At 33.2% G+C, this 16,139-nt stretch overlaps 3 protein-coding genes across 6 annotated transcripts; 1 reads left to right on the plus strand and 2 right to left on the minus strand.

Annotated features, from left to right (window-relative positions):
- Positions 1–227: 227 nt before the first annotated feature.
- Positions 228–770, plus strand: LOC111891869 (uncharacterized). Its single transcript, XM_023887925.1, has one exon. It carries the CDS (start codon positions 228–230, stop codon positions 768–770), a length of 543 nt encoding a protein of 180 aa, XP_023743693.1.
- A 2,210-nt stretch (positions 771–2,980) lies between these two features.
- LOC111891879 (kinesin-like protein KIN-13A) lies at positions 2,981–7,904 on the minus strand. The gene is made up of 14 exons (XM_023887941.3): positions 7,603–7,904; positions 7,348–7,477; positions 6,827–7,100; positions 6,327–6,548; positions 5,958–6,149; positions 5,692–5,793; positions 5,532–5,609; positions 5,329–5,410; positions 5,088–5,250; positions 4,659–5,000; positions 4,350–4,568; positions 3,794–4,274; positions 3,654–3,719; positions 2,981–3,556 (listed from the first exon to the last, which is right to left on the minus strand). The coding sequence occupies exons 3-14, from the start codon at positions 7,037–7,039 to the stop codon at positions 3,374–3,376; spliced, it is 2,343 nt and encodes a 780-aa protein (XP_023743709.1). The 5' UTR covers positions 7,040–7,100; positions 7,348–7,477; positions 7,603–7,904; the 3' UTR covers positions 2,981–3,373.
- Positions 7,905–8,919: 1,015 nt separating this feature from the next.
- LOC111891873 (bZIP transcription factor 68) lies at positions 8,920–13,648 on the minus strand. Of its 4 annotated transcripts, none has more exons than XM_023887935.2 (13): positions 13,387–13,648; positions 12,822–12,938; positions 12,642–12,698; positions 12,464–12,541; positions 11,963–12,052; positions 11,802–11,861; positions 11,522–11,715; positions 11,311–11,365; positions 11,166–11,208; positions 10,853–11,082; positions 9,987–10,064; positions 9,620–9,745; positions 8,920–9,449 (listed from the first exon to the last, which is right to left on the minus strand). In XM_023887935.2, the coding sequence occupies exons 2-13, from the start codon at positions 12,897–12,899 to the stop codon at positions 9,330–9,332; spliced, it is 1,209 nt and encodes a 402-aa protein (XP_023743703.1). In that variant the 5' UTR covers positions 12,900–12,938; positions 13,387–13,648; the 3' UTR covers positions 8,920–9,329. The 4 variants fall into 4 exon arrangements, with proteins under 4 accessions (XP_023743703.1, XP_023743700.1, XP_052620317.1 ...); XM_023887932.2 differs by having other exon boundaries at positions 10,853–11,088; XM_052764357.1 differs by lacking the exon at positions 13,387–13,648 and adding an exon at positions 13,322–13,340 and having other exon boundaries at positions 10,853–11,088.
- Positions 13,649–16,139: the final 2,491 nt, after the last annotated feature.

Below are 16,139 nucleotides of genomic sequence, written 5' to 3' on the forward strand. Positions count from 1 at the left end.
TCAACAACGTTCAGATGCTAGAGGTACAGTTGATTTTACTCATTTACAAAAAAAAAAAAAAAAAAAAAAAAAAAAAAAAAAAAAGAAGTAATGTTGCACTTCGTCAATTAGCGTATGCCACTTCCCCCGATGCATTAGATGAGAATCTTAGGATGTCCGAGCGTCCTGCACGACAAAGTCTTCACAAATTTTGTTAGTATTTCATGAGATTATATGGTCCACGATATATGCGCAAACCTACTTGTTGTGACGTCCAACAGTTGTATACTCATCATTCAAATGTGCAAACCTTCCATGGAATGTTAGGAATCCTAGATTTCCTCCACTGGGAATGGGGCAGTTGTTCGATTGCCTATAAAAGCCAATACACCCAAGGTGATCATAGTTATCCAACCATCATATTTGAAGTGGTGGCCTCACAGGATTTGTGGATATGGCATGGCTTCTTTGGTTCTACCGGTTCCCTCAATGACATTGATGTTCTTAACATGTCTTCGTTACTTGACGACATGTATAACGGGACTGCACCAGATTCTTCCTTTCAAGTGTCTAGAACGCCGTATATGAACGGGTATTATCTTGTGGACGGGATCTATCCGGAGCGTGCTTGTTTTGTGAAGTCACTATCTGGTCCAAATGATCGCAAAATGTTGAAGTTTAAGAGAGCTCAAGAGAATGCGGGAAAGGATGTTGAACGAGTGTTTGGTGCTCTAAAAAAATGTTGGCATATTCTCAAATATCTCGCGCCTTATTTGGATGAGAAGAAATGAGTGAGGTGAAATATATTTGTATCATATTGCATAATATGATTCTCAGAAACGAAGGAAATGCAATATGTAAGTATAAAGAAAACGAGATCATTCCACCGACACAAGCTTTTGAGGTTGGGAGCGAAGAGTACTTGGCGAGGAGGGCAATAATCCATGATGTTGACACACATCATGTTCTTCATAGGGACTTGACGAAACATATTTTGACCGTCAACGACATCGATCTTAACGTGGAACCGATCGATGATTTAGACGGTCAATTTTCCGATGAATATGTCATTTAGGTCTATCCAGGTTTTGTAATTTTAATTTTCATGCTTTTATTTTTGAATTCTAAGTTCTATTTTTGTGTTTGTTGTAATTTTCGTTGAAGTTTAATAAAATTTTAGTTTTAAATTAATTTGGTTAAACTGATTATTTTTAATATAAATTAATTTAAAAAAATAGCATGAAAAATGTGACAACTCATGTCATGTAAATAGCAAGTTTTTGATGCAGTGTAATAAATATGATATTGTATTGACGTGGACTGTGGTAAACTTAGCATCATTCTCTCTAGCCTCATTAGAGGAAATTCTCCGCCATAATAAAATCCTTATGACATGGACTTATATAAGGAAATAAGTTTTAGGATTGACAAATGGCATTATCGTCTTCACAACAATAATTATATTTTCAATATTAAAAGTGATTGCAGCTCATTTACCCTTGTTGACATGCTTAGATAATCTAAATGACACTTTTAAGCCAACAAGAAAAAAAAAATTAGAAATAAGATTATATTAATTTGATTGAGGTTGGGTGAAAAACAAAGAAACTTCCACCTATCTTTAGGCCGGAGGATGTGGGAGGGACTCTTCCCTCACTTTTGGTGGGTCATATCCCTCTTTCCCTCACTTTCCTTTTCCTCACCAAAAAGCCAAGGAATTGGTGGGAAGACCTACCCTCACTTTTTTTTAATATATTTCATACATATATTATACTTATTTTGTAGGGAATTAAAAACCATAAATTTTGATATATTTTTATAGTAGGTATATAATTTTATAAATATTAAAAAATATAAAAATAAAAAATATATATATCTAGCCAATGAGAAGATGAGAGAGAGTGCGACACCCCCTCCCCCCCACCTCTTTTCCCGCATTGCTTTTCCTCACCCACGGAGTGGTGTTCAAGAGGGGAGGGAAGCTTCCCTCACCCCACTCCGTCCGGTCTTAGGGATGGACCTTCACAGCAGGCAGTGGAGCAGCTTCCCCCACAAAAATAAATAATAATAATAATAATTAAAAACTTTTTTCTTCAAAAATAAAATATTTTGACTTTTTAAAAAAATAAATTAATTAAAAACTACTTTTTTTCAAAAATAAAATATTTTTACTTTTTAAAAATAATATATCTTGACTCTTCAAAAATATTTTACTGCCATGAAGTTTTGTTTTTTTTTCCTCTATTCAAAAATTACCTGAATCCACCCGTGTTATCTTATAGGCGTAATTTGGTAATGTTAAAGACAAAACCAAGGAAAATAAAACAATGCTCAAAAAGTAATTTAATTGCGACTGTCGGCAATTTCGAAATTTGGACCCTACAAAATAGGCGGTCTATGAATTTTCAAAATGTGTGTTTGATTTTTTATAAATCATTTACTCACGTGGCTAATTTTGTGATGTCTCTATGGAGAAACAATCATTTTACTCACGTGGCTATTTATACCATAACTAACGTAAATTTAAAAAATAAAAATAAAAATGGACCGATTTATTAGAAAACATGTAACCAGGATTTTTGATGATGTAAAAACCCGTATTATATTAAATTCATTCTTAAATCTAACACAGATTTAGAATGTTTTGATCGGCTTAAAATGAAATAATTCTTTGCTGCCAAAACAAACTGAAGAAGCCGATAATATCAAATTAAAGAACTATTTTAATCTAAAACTAAAAAACTAATTGTAATCATTTACTTTTCGATACAAAACTCCGCAAATAACAATTACATGTTTAAGATGTAACGAACCAATAGCAAAAAATGATAATGCATTTTCATTTTTACTATAACATTATACTTTATTTTTTCTTATTACAAACACTTTTAAATTACTTGTTATTCGCAGATTTTTCAATGTAAAGTAAAAAAAAAACCTGATAATACAAAAGATATAATAAAAACATCGTTACATTGCATAACAACAGAAAAAAGAAAAATGAAGGTGAAAAGTACATTGCTATTTCTTGCATTTAGCCCTATACATAATATGAAATAATAATTATAATAAGTTTCATGGTGTAGGAAGGTGTAATTCAGCATTACATATATATAAAAAGTAAAAAACCAAACCAGCAGAGCAGCAAGCAATACCTTGTGTTTTTCTCTTTCTTTTTTTTTTCCACTTCTTCACAAAAACACCATTCATTCAAATCAAAACTTAACCAACCAAAACCAAAACCAAAACCAAATGCAATCATTTCAAGTCTCCACACTCACATCACAATCCACTCTCGTTTGATTCCTACAATGAAAACGATCAGGCTGATTGAGGACATTTACGTCTTTTTTGCACATGAGAGAGAGAGAGAGAGTGGAGTGGGGTGTGGGTATTAGCGAGGTAGCCTCTTACGGCTGAGAATCTCCTGCTCCTTGAGGCGATGCTGGAACCTGGCGAGGCGAGCTTGGAGGCTCACAAGGCTTGCTGCTTTGCGTGACAGCACGAAACTTAACTGAGTCACGTAGTTGTCGATAAGGCTTCCTGGTTTATCAACTTCTGCCAGCAGTTTCATTTCCTGATTTCCATTCCATGTAATAACTAATAAGTAGTCTGTCTATTCTTTTTTAATTTTTATACACACAGCAACAATATTTAAACAGTTTTCTCCTTACTTCACGGACTATTTCCATTGTATCTTCAATCTCTTTCCTGTGCGCCGCAATTAAAGCTTCTTCTTCCTACAAACATCATCAAAAAATATATATATATATAGTTCGATCCCTGTTGCTTACGTTTAATTACTAGTACTGACCTCGAGTATTTCATTGATATTTTCGTCATGAGGCTGTTCAACTTCGGTTTGTTTTGATGATGTCATCATATAACTGGGTTGTTTACTACCCACACTTGAGAAAACATCACTACTATCCTTCTTCTGCCAATTAACACCACTTTTTCTTCGAGGGGGCGACACTTTTTGGACTGTTGTTTCTTCTGTATCATTTGAAGTCAAATACGCGTTTCTTTCCTTTTCGAAACCAGAAGCCTGCTGCCATGTGTCATCGCGGGTGTAATTTGAGGATGATGGAGGAAGAGGTTGTTGTTTATCGAAATCTGAAGAGATGCTGTCTCGTTGTGGCTGTGCGCCTCTTCGATTACCTGTATCTGTAAATACTATTTTTGTGTCTTCATTGTCAGAGAGGCTTAGTGTGTTTGCTGATGAAGAGTCTTTTGTAGTTGTTTGTGAGCTTCCAGCTTGATCTTTTTTTGAACCTTTTGAAAGGCTTTTAACTCTGTTGTAATATCAGATACATAATCAAAGAAGTGGGGTTTTTGGGGTGCTCATAGAAAGAAAAAAAAAAACATACCTATCAGCATATCTCAAGGTATTGAGAGTGTGTTCACAAGAACCAGCATTTGGTGAAATGCAAGATATCATAACAGTCCTTGAGTTTCCAACAAACGAATCGCGAAGAACTTCAGTCAGTTTGCTCCCACGAAATGGGATATGAAGCTGATCATTATCAAGTGCACGAATGCACTCCTTCAGAGCCAAAAGACTCTTATTGATTTCAGCTCCTTCAATCCTGTAACAAACACATTACAAATAAGGAGGACTAAAACTGCAAAAGAAAAGCTTTGGGGACCAAAATTGTAATTTTACTAAGAAAAAGTACCGTGTTTGTCGGTCATTATCGGTAGTATCAGCACCTCTTTCACTGCCAGCAAGATCAATAAAGGAGATTTTTCCAACAACTTTCCCACCCTTTTCATTTCCATCATTATTATTATTATAATTATTCCTTCGCGTATCTTTTACCTCATTGTGCTTTTTAATAACTAGTTGTAATATAGCATGTGATCTTGAAGACTCCTCATTAGCTCCAGTAGAACCAGTACTTCTAGCTGAATTCCCTTTTTCAATGTATTCTTTAACAATTTGTACATCCAAAACTTCAAATTCTTGCAATCCAACTATGCAAACCTGTTGTCTTCCATCTTCTCTCATGCAAAGTTTCCTACACAACACCAAATTTTAAAAAAAATTAAAACTTGCTTTTTCTTTTTCATCCTTTATTTCAAGATTTTAATTATGAAATACTGACTTTCTATCGCTTAGTAGATCGTAGAGTTTTCCACCATAAATTTCAAAATAACTTAGCCATAATTTGAACTTTTGATTACGATATGCTGGCTGATGTAATAATCTAACAAGATCTTCTGCAGCTCTAAGAGGTAATGGTTGCATTGTGTATGTCTTTCCACTTCCTGCGATAAATATTTTCAAAAATATAAATAAATAAACGAAAAGAAGCAAACCCTTAACATAAAAGAACAAGCATATACCTGTCTGGCCATAAGCAAAACAAGTTGCTTTTGTTCGCTGAAATATGATAGGAATGATCGGCTGTACAGTTTCACGATATACCTGTTTCAAAAAAATTCAAAAAATAAAAATATATTAAACATTTAGTAGCAAAAGCCAATTGGAGCATATTTGGATGAAACCTTGTACTTTGGGATTTCTTTAAGGAAAAAAAAAATATTACCTCATCATTGGTTACTTGCTGATCGAGAACAGCATCAAAACAGAACTCATGCCTTTCAACATAAGCAGTAAGGTCAACCTTTGAAAAAAGTCAAATATTAGTTTCTAATGTCACACATGAAGATTTATATAATTCCATCTGAACACTCGTATATACAAACCTTAAGTTTGGGTTCATGAACAGTTAGACTGTTGTCACATACACTCACAACATCATCCTCCTTGCGAGAAAGTTCCTTCTTATTCAGTGGTCTTTTGCGCACCTGAAATAAACATAATTTCTTTTCACTCCCAAAAACCATTTTAATTCATATGACATGAGGGGTGGTATACTCTTCTAACAATCAGTTACTTTTGAATTTTGTCATTTCAAACTATAACTATAAGAATGGTATATAATATGGTTGATAAAATGAGAGCTACATACCACAACTTTAATCTTGGCCACATTATTTTCCCTTGAGCTGATTTCTTTTTCAAGTGTTGGTAATCCAAAAGAAGCATCTACATCTGTTTGTCCTCTTTGTTGGCGGTATGGAAGGGTATCTTGGTCATTTTCGACTGCTTTAGTAACAGCAGGCATAAAAGGTGATTGCTCAAATGGTTCTGAGTCAACATTCTGAAAAAAAAAATCAAATATGATTGTTATATGAGTCGCCAAACACAAAAAAAAAGTACTTATGCAGGATTCATTCATGTTGACCTTAAAATATACATCCTTAAAAACAATCAACTAGATGTCATTTATCAACTTGCATAAGGGCTAAAAGGTATAATAGAACAATGAAATGCATACCTCTGTAAGAAGCTCAGTGTCATCCATAGCATGTAAATCCAATAGCCCTGCACCAAAATCACCCCTGAAATCCGGAGAATAAAAACCATCTGATGCACCAATTCCTCCAGAGCCTTGAGTTGTTGGAGAGAAAGGCTCAGAACCAGATTCACCATTGAAATTAAGGTTCCTCATTAATTTAAAAAGCCTTTGCTTTTCTTCAGCAGATTGTGCTCCATACCCCTGCAAACAACAGACGTAATAACACACCATATTAAACAAACATCATAACCAAATGGAATAGAGTTTGTATATACTTCAACACACCACAAGAATTTCCTTAGGGGGTTGGAGAAAGAGGCTGTTAACACATAACTTATTGGTATGCATCAAAGTTTTTTTTCTCATAAGTCATAAGTTTGAAAAAAAGGGAGAAAATGGGGAAATGAAAGGAAAAGGTAAATGAGGGGATTGGGTAGGAGGCGTTGATCAAATTCAATATTAAAGAAATCTGAAAATACCTGCATGAGGAGATTGGGTAGGAGGCGTTGATCAATCCCATTTGATGCCACAGGTGAGGCCAGATGCTGTAGACCTGCAGACTGGAGCCATCTTGCCATTACAGCATCTCCAGCATCGTTAGCAGAACCTGCATTGTGATGGGACCCACCATCTGCAGATTGATCATACAGAGAAGTTGCAGAAGCATTTCTCTGTTGCATCTGGCCGCCCATGTGGCGCTGTAATCTGCGTTGGGGAGCCAACTTTTCTTTGAGGTTTAGTTACAGAGAAAGGCTTCAATCATGGAACAAACAAACAAACAAAATTAGTTAGATATATGATACAATAGAAGACAAGTAACCCTTATCCGCAACAAGCCAATTCTCCATATACACTTTCTAATTGCAATTCTATCTTGAATTCTCTTTGTCTTCATGTTACAAACGCTGATGAACACAGAAGGTAATACCATCTCTTATATTATCATTTCCAATTCCCAATTCACAACCTCCCCAAATGTTAGCATTATAAAGATACATACCTAAAAATGAGGGAAACTTCGAATTGAAGCGAGATTTGAAGCGTTTTCAAATAGAAGTCCGGTTCAGATCAGATAAATCTGGAAATCAATCGATTCTCGAGCATGCAGATCAATCCCCTTAACCAAATCCCTACACATTTCAATAACAACAAAAGAGAAGAAAATGAACCGAATAATGCAGACGCAAATAATCCTCCAAAGTTACATACTCGTATAAGAAATTACAAACATTACAGATAATTGAAATAGACGCACCTGTTTGAATCAGAAAAAAACGTAGAAATGAAAATCGGGATGGACGAAAAGGCAGATCTACAGGTAGTTTGGTTAAACATAAAACCCTAGAATGGATTACGTGAGATTGATGTGGTTGAGGAATGAGATTTCCATGTGCGATTATGATGATAGGGGGAGGAAGGCGTACACAGCTTTAATGGCTTTTCTTCATTGTTAATCATATAATACGCAGATACAGCCTTTGTTACAAAGCCTCTCTTTCTCTTTCTCTTTCTCTCTCCTCTTTCTCTTTCTTGTGTATATTTTGGGTGGACGGTGAGTTGAAGGAGTGCGTTAAAAGTTAAATACGCCTAACTTTTAAATATCGTTTTCATTTTAATTTTGAAGTAATGATAATAATTATACAAATGTTTTAAAGATAAAATGAATATAATATAATATTAAATATTTTCATAGCTCATAGGGTAACATGATTTAATCATAGTTATATTTAGACTTTAGCTACTGACCAATATGGATAGTATTTATTGGTGATAAACGAAGATTATTAGTCAACAAATGTTGTAGGTCTAAAATAAATGATTGTTGTAAATTGATCTGACACATATAATGAAAACGAATTTATGGATTTTATTATTGGTCAAAAGTCTCGTTGAGTTTGACACCAAGTCAAACATAAGATTCCTCCACATTATTTTTAAATATATGTTGGTTTTTAACATTCTACAATTAAACCTTTTTTTAAATTAGAAAAGATTGATGAAAGTATGATGTATTAATATCAAATTTTGGATAAGCGAAGGATCTTGTAGTCATGCAGCAACAAGAATCCCATTGGTATGAGAAGATAGTAGTCATTTTCTTTTAAATATATTTGATCCAACGTATAGCGTTACACAAATAATTTCACATGATAATCAAGCATTGTTTAATTAATGTCTTTTGCACAACTACTTAAGCTTTTCAAGAGGCCTCAAGAATCACTTTACTTGAAAATTTACAAGGCATGTTACCCCTTCAAATTCGTCATGTTTTAGATCAAACTAACATTATACAAGTCAAATTATATTTTTTATTTTTTGACTAAATCTAAATGTAATTCAATGACTTAACCAAATGTGAGTATATGGTTGCTAGTGTCTCACGTCTTTGGTTTAATGTAGAATCTAGTACAAAACAGTGCATTTAATAATTGATCTTGAGTGAACCCAAGGACTAATGTGACATTTTAACTAAAATCCACAATAACAACTTTTTTAATATCGATAGGGACTACCTTCTTAATTCAACCATAATTTATCAAAAGATAACATCGATCTAACCAAAGCATTCAAATAACCCAAATGCAACTCACAAACCACAATCATATTTGATCATATTTAAGTACATAAAATGTTGAAAACCAATTAGATACCAACACCCTTTTTAGCAATACAAAGGGTACGGGAGTAATTTCACACTACCGTTCTACATATCATCCGGGCTCATCGGGCCTTAAAAGATAGGCCGATCAACAACATTGGATGACAACAATTAATTTGATAGTTGTTTTGCATATCTAAGACACTAGCCAGACCGGTCTGAATCTAGCCAGACCAGTCTGAGTCTAGCCAGACCGGACCAGGACTATCTGGTCCAATCTTCCCGGTCTTAATGTGAACTCTACTACTATGTAAAACACGGTTTTTTTGTTTGCTAATTTTTCGTTAAGTTAAGCTCCCGGGCAACTTGGGAAAGGTGGAAGTTCATTGATGATGACTTTGGGCAAGTTCTATCTGCCTGCCCGAATTATCTTTGCTGCCCGTTTGTTGTTCAGTCCCATCAGAGGTTAAGTCTTCTTGCCCGGGAGTTTCCCCTAGTCGTTCCTGTAAAAAAAAAATATGTGTGTAGTTATTACACAATATCTTACCTTTTTATTAATTTATACAACAATGTTTTACTCTTTTACTAATTTACTAATATTAATATATTGATATGAATATGATTTGTATATTAAATTATTAATGTTATATGTAATTTTAATTAATATAGTTACCTTAAGAGACGCGTTTTGAGCAAGAAGTTCCTCATACTCGGTTCTAAGGCGACCCACTTCTGCTCTAAGCGAAGAATTTTCATCCTTTAAAACTTCTGCCCGTTGCGCCAGCTCATCACATTCCGCCTGACCCCACAAAAGTAGATATTATTATTCGTATATGTACTTTGTTTTTTACTCATAATAGCAATGTACTTACATTTTATTTACTGATGTTTACAAGTTTCATGTTACATATTGCTATAATTGGTAAATAGATATACGTACATGGCTATTATAGGTAAGGAATTCCAAATATGTAAATTACAATTATAATTATAATTATAAAATAAATTAAAGAATGTTGCTTTTTTAGGAAATTTACTACCTGTTTGCGCAATCTGGATCTACGAGCAGATTCCCTATTAGATTGCTTCCTTCTCTGTCTTTTTAGCTCCCTTTCATCCTGAAATAAAGCATCGAGCAATAAATAAGACTTTTAAAAACTAATATAAAATTATGATTTATGAAATAGTTTAAAAAGTTGATAAATTTATTAATACAAATTGATTGCTAAACATAAATTTATCCACATACGACAAGAATATACATAACAAATATTACACAATAAGTTACAAATTTTAATGATAAAGTGAAGAAACAAACATGCTACAAACACAATGCTAATGATAGGATTTGAAAAGGGTATTTCAGTTGGTTGTGGAAATGAGGGAAGATTGGAATTGAAATTAGATTCCATGAGTTTATGAAAGGAAAGATGGATTCCAGCATTGGTTGGATTTTGTGAATTTCAATGGAATTCAATTCCAGTCAAGGTTTTACTATTTAGCCATTTAGGTAAGTGACTAAATTAAAATATTTTCCGTGATGAATTTATAACTTCAGTATGTTAATATAACCACAAAATAACAATAGTTTGTAATTTTGTATTCTAATATATAGAGAGAGAGTTGTAATCCCTACCATTTTTAACGAATATTAAATTACAATGTACTCTGAATGCCATATAATACCAAATTAATAATAATATAACAATCATAACATATTACAATTATTATAACTACATGACAAAAGTTGAATTTTTTTCTTATTGCTCTCGTCTGTGGAAAAAGACGTAAATACCCTCATACTCAATTTCATCATACAAAATAACCCTGGAAGGCTTGTCTAGTCGCATTCGGTCTATATAATTAATCTATGAAAATTTAAAAATAAAAAATAAAAAATGAGAACCTGAAGCCAAGGCTGCAACTGCATGTCCCTTGAACCTGTAGTAACCACCCCCCCTGCAACTGGAGCAGAAGTAAGCTTCCCATGAATATTGGAGGAGTTTGTCCCACTCCAGTAATCCATACCAATATTTAAGTTGGTTGTGGGACCCACAACCATTGTTTGGTTGTTGCCCACATTTGGTCCTCCATTTTGAGAAACATGTCCAGAATTTCCATTTTGGGAAGCTTCCCCTGTAGCTAAAAAGTCATTGTAATATTATTATACAGGAGTTGCTTTAGTAACATAAAGCAAAAGAAACTTTATTGGCTCAAACCTTCTATGGAATCCTGCCTGGATCCTGATTTCATTTGTGAATCCTGAAGTATGAATATGAAGAAAAAAACATGTATTTGATATGTGAAGAAAAAACAACATATAAACATTTATAATGTAAAAAAGTACTTTGCAATGATACCTACATTTTCAGAATTGCCATCGCTTCCTTCACTTGAGCCTTCACTTCCACTCTCAGCACTGAAAATTCAATATCAGAAAAATAGAACTAATTTCAGAAAGAAGAATAAAAAGTAAAACTCACAATTATAAATAATCAAAAGAGAACAAATTCCAGAGTTTCTTCCAATTGTATATACACATAATAACTAATGTGTAAGGATATACTCACTATACCTTTTAGGATAAACTCCATTAGCAGATGCACCAGTTTTACTCTGTTCATTATGTTTGCCAGTAATCATATTTAAACTTCCAAGACTACCCTTTGACCTTTTAATTGGAAGTTTTTCTTTTTCTTTTTCTTTTTCTTTTTCCTTCCCATCTGGTGACTTACCATCAACTTCTGTATTTCCAGGAGTATTATTACCCTACATGGAGAATTCAAATTTCATGATCAAAAAGTTTTATATTTTTCACTCTTGAAAAAAAAATCAAATTAATTTAGGCAACTCACGGAGGCCTCAACAACACCATTTGGAGAAGGCATTGCATATGGACTGAAAGGATATGACCCCTGGTTAAATAGTAAATACATAATGAAGTTTATAATTATTGTCTTTTAGAAAGTAAAGAATTTAGTATATTAATATATTATTATGATTAATAAGAAGATACCGGAGGCATAGATGGATGAGCATAAATGCCACCAGGTGGATACATTGCAACATATGGATGAGGTGGGGTACCATAAGGTGGCATAAGATGCTGCAATTGCACATAGGTATCAGAAAAAAAATGGAAAATAATTTGAGGATGAAATGACTAAAAACTAAAATGTAATATGTTTTTTAAGCTAAATAGGAGTTTTTTTATATAATTCAATGATGTTTAGTTGGAACTTGGAACTATTTATGTTGAATATTCTTGCATTGAGAATCTATGATTCAACAATGTTATCCAAATAACTGGTAGAGTTTGAAAAAGTCAAATGCATGGACTTTTCTCATTAAAGATTGTAATAATCTATTTAAGCTTATCTTTCAAAACATCAAGGAAAACCAAATTTGTTTTTTTTTTCTTTTGTTGCAACAATGTTGATTCATTGTTCCCTGATGAATAGTAATTGTGAGATAAATATACATATAATCTAAATTAAGAATCTGTAAAGCATAGTACCTGAACCCCCCACATGTATGGGGGAGGAGCTTGAGGGCTTGATGCCATGTACCCATGTGGAGGCATATGAGGATAAGGCTGTTCATGTTTTATAATTTATATACCATGTAGATTTAGTAAAATATCCCAAATCTTAAGAAGACCAAATTATCAAAGTTGAGATTTTTTGAGATGAAACCTGAAACCCTGTCCAATCTGGATTCACTGTACCAGTGGCAGTACCTGAAGTCTGCTCCTGAATAAAGTATACAAGATAAATCCATGTTACCAAAGTACATTGTAGCTACATAAATATGGAGCATGTTTATGCAACAATGCCTTTATAAGCCTAAATATGGAGAAAGAGAAAGAAATTCACTTGGGAATTTGGTGTCTTTGGCTCCTTTGTGGAGTCTTTTGCCTCCTTGGCGGGTTTATCCATCTCACTGCTTCCCATTACTCAAAGGAATACAGCTTGAAGTATCCTGCAACCATCCTACAATGGATTTGAGAAAACATACATTAATTGATGGAAATAAGAAAAACATAAAAGGGTTCACAATTTGAAGAAGGTAGGGTTACAGATTCGCCTGAATTGGAATGGGAGCTCTAATTCTGCACGTTTGAATTGGTCCTCTCAAAACATAAATCAGAGACTCTTACACAGTAAGAAATAAAAAAATTTCCTAAATCGCCATGTATGGGAATTTGATCGAATTCCGATGCTAGAAAATGGCATTATCGTTCATCAAAGTCGAAGGTGACATCACGCCAGAGAGTATTATACTTTCATTTAGAAAAGGGAACTAACTTTCCCCGAAAATTTCACAAAATAAACATAAGGAAAAGAGATTTAAAGTGACTAATCAAGAACCCTACACAAATTGCACTGAGGTTCAACATTCATGTCGCTTAAATTATGAGCTTTGGATGAATCAAATTACCGGAAAACCTTGAGAACAGAAAATCAAACACGCCGAGCTCTTTGCAATTGCAATTACAACCTAGATCAAGCTCGAAACCCTAGTCACAGAAAGATTAAACAGACGGAGAAGAGAAGGTGGGTTTTCTGGCGAGATCGCATTCAAATTCGCGTCGATGCAGGTATGTAGAGTCTTCTCTGTTTCACGAGAGAGCTACGAATTGATGTAAGGTGATTGTGACTAGAAAGTGATTGATCAAGCGTTGAGTTTGTTTCAACGGGTGGATTTGGGTGTAGCCCATAACATAATATAAAAATATGTTAAAATAGTACATTTGTAACATAAAAATAATAATAATAATAATAATAATAAAATAAATAAATAATTAGGATAAATGTATTTCAGCCTATCAGGCGTGAAATTATTAAAAGAAAGTTTTGATAACCACAAAGATCATGTTCATAAAAAAAATAAGTAACGATTAAGTTTGTGACCTTTTGATAAACCGTATGGATTATTTATGTAATTTGGTCTTAATTAATATATACTAATAAAATTAATTAATATGAATTCACAAATGAAATGGACTATCTATATTAATATACATATATATTAATTAATATATTAATAGAAAAAGGATTTTAAAAACAGAAAATTATTATGTACATTAATGAATATATTTATAAAATTAATTAATATGAGGTGGTATTTAATAGGTGAAATTTGAATAAAAAAAACTATAAAAATGACAAGTGGATATTAAATAATTCAAATAAATCTAGAAAATGACAAGTGTCAAAATGAAGGAGAAGAGGATATGTGGCAAAATTATTTTTATTTATTAGGGTAGATGTTAGGCGTGCTTTTACGAGTTGTGACAAGTCATATTGTTTATAAGGCGTGATTTAAGACAACAATTTTGTATATAATTAATAATTCTATATATATTTTCTATTATTGTTCATTTTTATATACATATATAACTTAAGTCGACATTTTGTTAAAATTTTGCATCAAAGTACAAGTTTTGGAGTATAACGAGCTTTTTAGAACCTTGTTTTCACCCATTTTTAGAAAATAGTTATATATTTTAGAATATCGATTAAACTAACTAAAATATACGAGTTAATTACCAAAAATAATTGTTTTAGTTTGGAATTGACAAAATAACTACTTCTCTGAACTGTCCATTACACACTTTTTATGACCGTTATGGAGTTGATGGTTGGTTAGTGAGATATGACATAAAGTAACTTCAAATTTTGATATCATACATTCCCAACATCGCACGTTTTGGATTGACATTATTCTAGTTTATATCAGTAACATTCCAAAGTAACTAAAATCAGCTTTATAGATCATTTATTGATCCATTTTATAGATATTGTTTTAGAAACTGTTTCGAGGAGTTTTTCATATATATTTTCATGTTATGATGTAGACTAATGGATGATATCAATTGTTATGGGTTGGTTAAGTTGGTGGCTTTAAAGTCTAAACTTACATGGTAACCAAATTTGTTTTGTCTTGTAACGTCCAAGAAATACTAAATAAAATTTTTGTTTTTAAATCAACCAAAACATTCATTCATTACTTTCAAAGATAGTGATAGTATCAAAGGTATTTTCAATAACATTAGAGTAGTAACAAAATCATAAGTATGAAATCTCATGTGGATGTTATGCAATCATGTTAGACTCTTCCTTTTGGAACTAAAAGTACCAGAAATATTTAAACACAAAACTATAAGCACAAAGTTTAGTGGGTTCCCCAAAATACCATATATGCATATACCATACATAACATAATGTGTCTATTTTAAACCCAAAAAGATGTTATGGGTCAAATCATAGTCTTACTCCCTGTCATGGGCCAAATCATGGTCTTTACTTGTATAAGTGTCAGGGACCAGATTCTGGTCTTCCATACAATTGTCAGGGGCTAAACCCTGGTCTTACATGCAAATGCCAAGGGTCAAACCCTAGTCTTTCATACAAATGTCAAGGGTCAAACTCTGGTCTTCCATGCAAGTATCACAAAGACAGTTAGTATCCTACATAATATAGTGAGAGAACTCACCTCACACTTGAATATGATCAACCACAGCTCAAACTAATCAAGGAACTGGTGCTACAACCTACCAATCGAAATTTAGTCTACCCTCCACATTAGCCATTTGTAACGCCCGTAGATTTGGGCTAGTCAATTTAGAGACGATAAGCGTCAAAAATAACTTTTTGATAGAAGAGTGTTTAGATTGAATAATCACAACCAAGTTTTAGTATATGTCACAAGGTTTCCGTGCATATAAAGAACGCCGAAATCCGAGTTATAACGAAGAAGTTATGACCTATCGAAGTTTCGCGACAGAATCAGCACGACACAGCGTGACGTAAATAGTGAATTTATGTTAGAGCGATATTTGGCCTTAGCGGTCTAAAATAAATTTTTAGAATACGTTAAACCGAGAGCGTGCGTAAAAAGAACGCCCAAATCTGACTTCGTATGAGGAAGTTATGATTTTCCGAAGTTTCGACTTAGCAGTATGCAGCCCGAATACTCGATTTGAGATTGAGCGGTTTTTAGTTGAAACAATCTAAATGAGAATCGAAGATCTCATTATTAGTAGTGCAACGGTAAAAAGACAGACGAAAACGGACGTCGAATGAAGAAGTTATGAATTTATAACGGAGTTTTCCTATCCGGACTACTAAAAATAATATATTAATGTTAGGTGCATTTCATGCATTCATTTTTATAGTTTTAGTTCATAA

This window comes from Lactuca sativa, chromosome 5, assembly GCF_002870075.4.
Source record: "Lactuca sativa cultivar Salinas chromosome 5, Lsat_Salinas_v11, whole genome shotgun sequence".
Taxonomy (NCBI): Eukaryota; Viridiplantae; Streptophyta; class Magnoliopsida; order Asterales; family Asteraceae; genus Lactuca; species Lactuca sativa.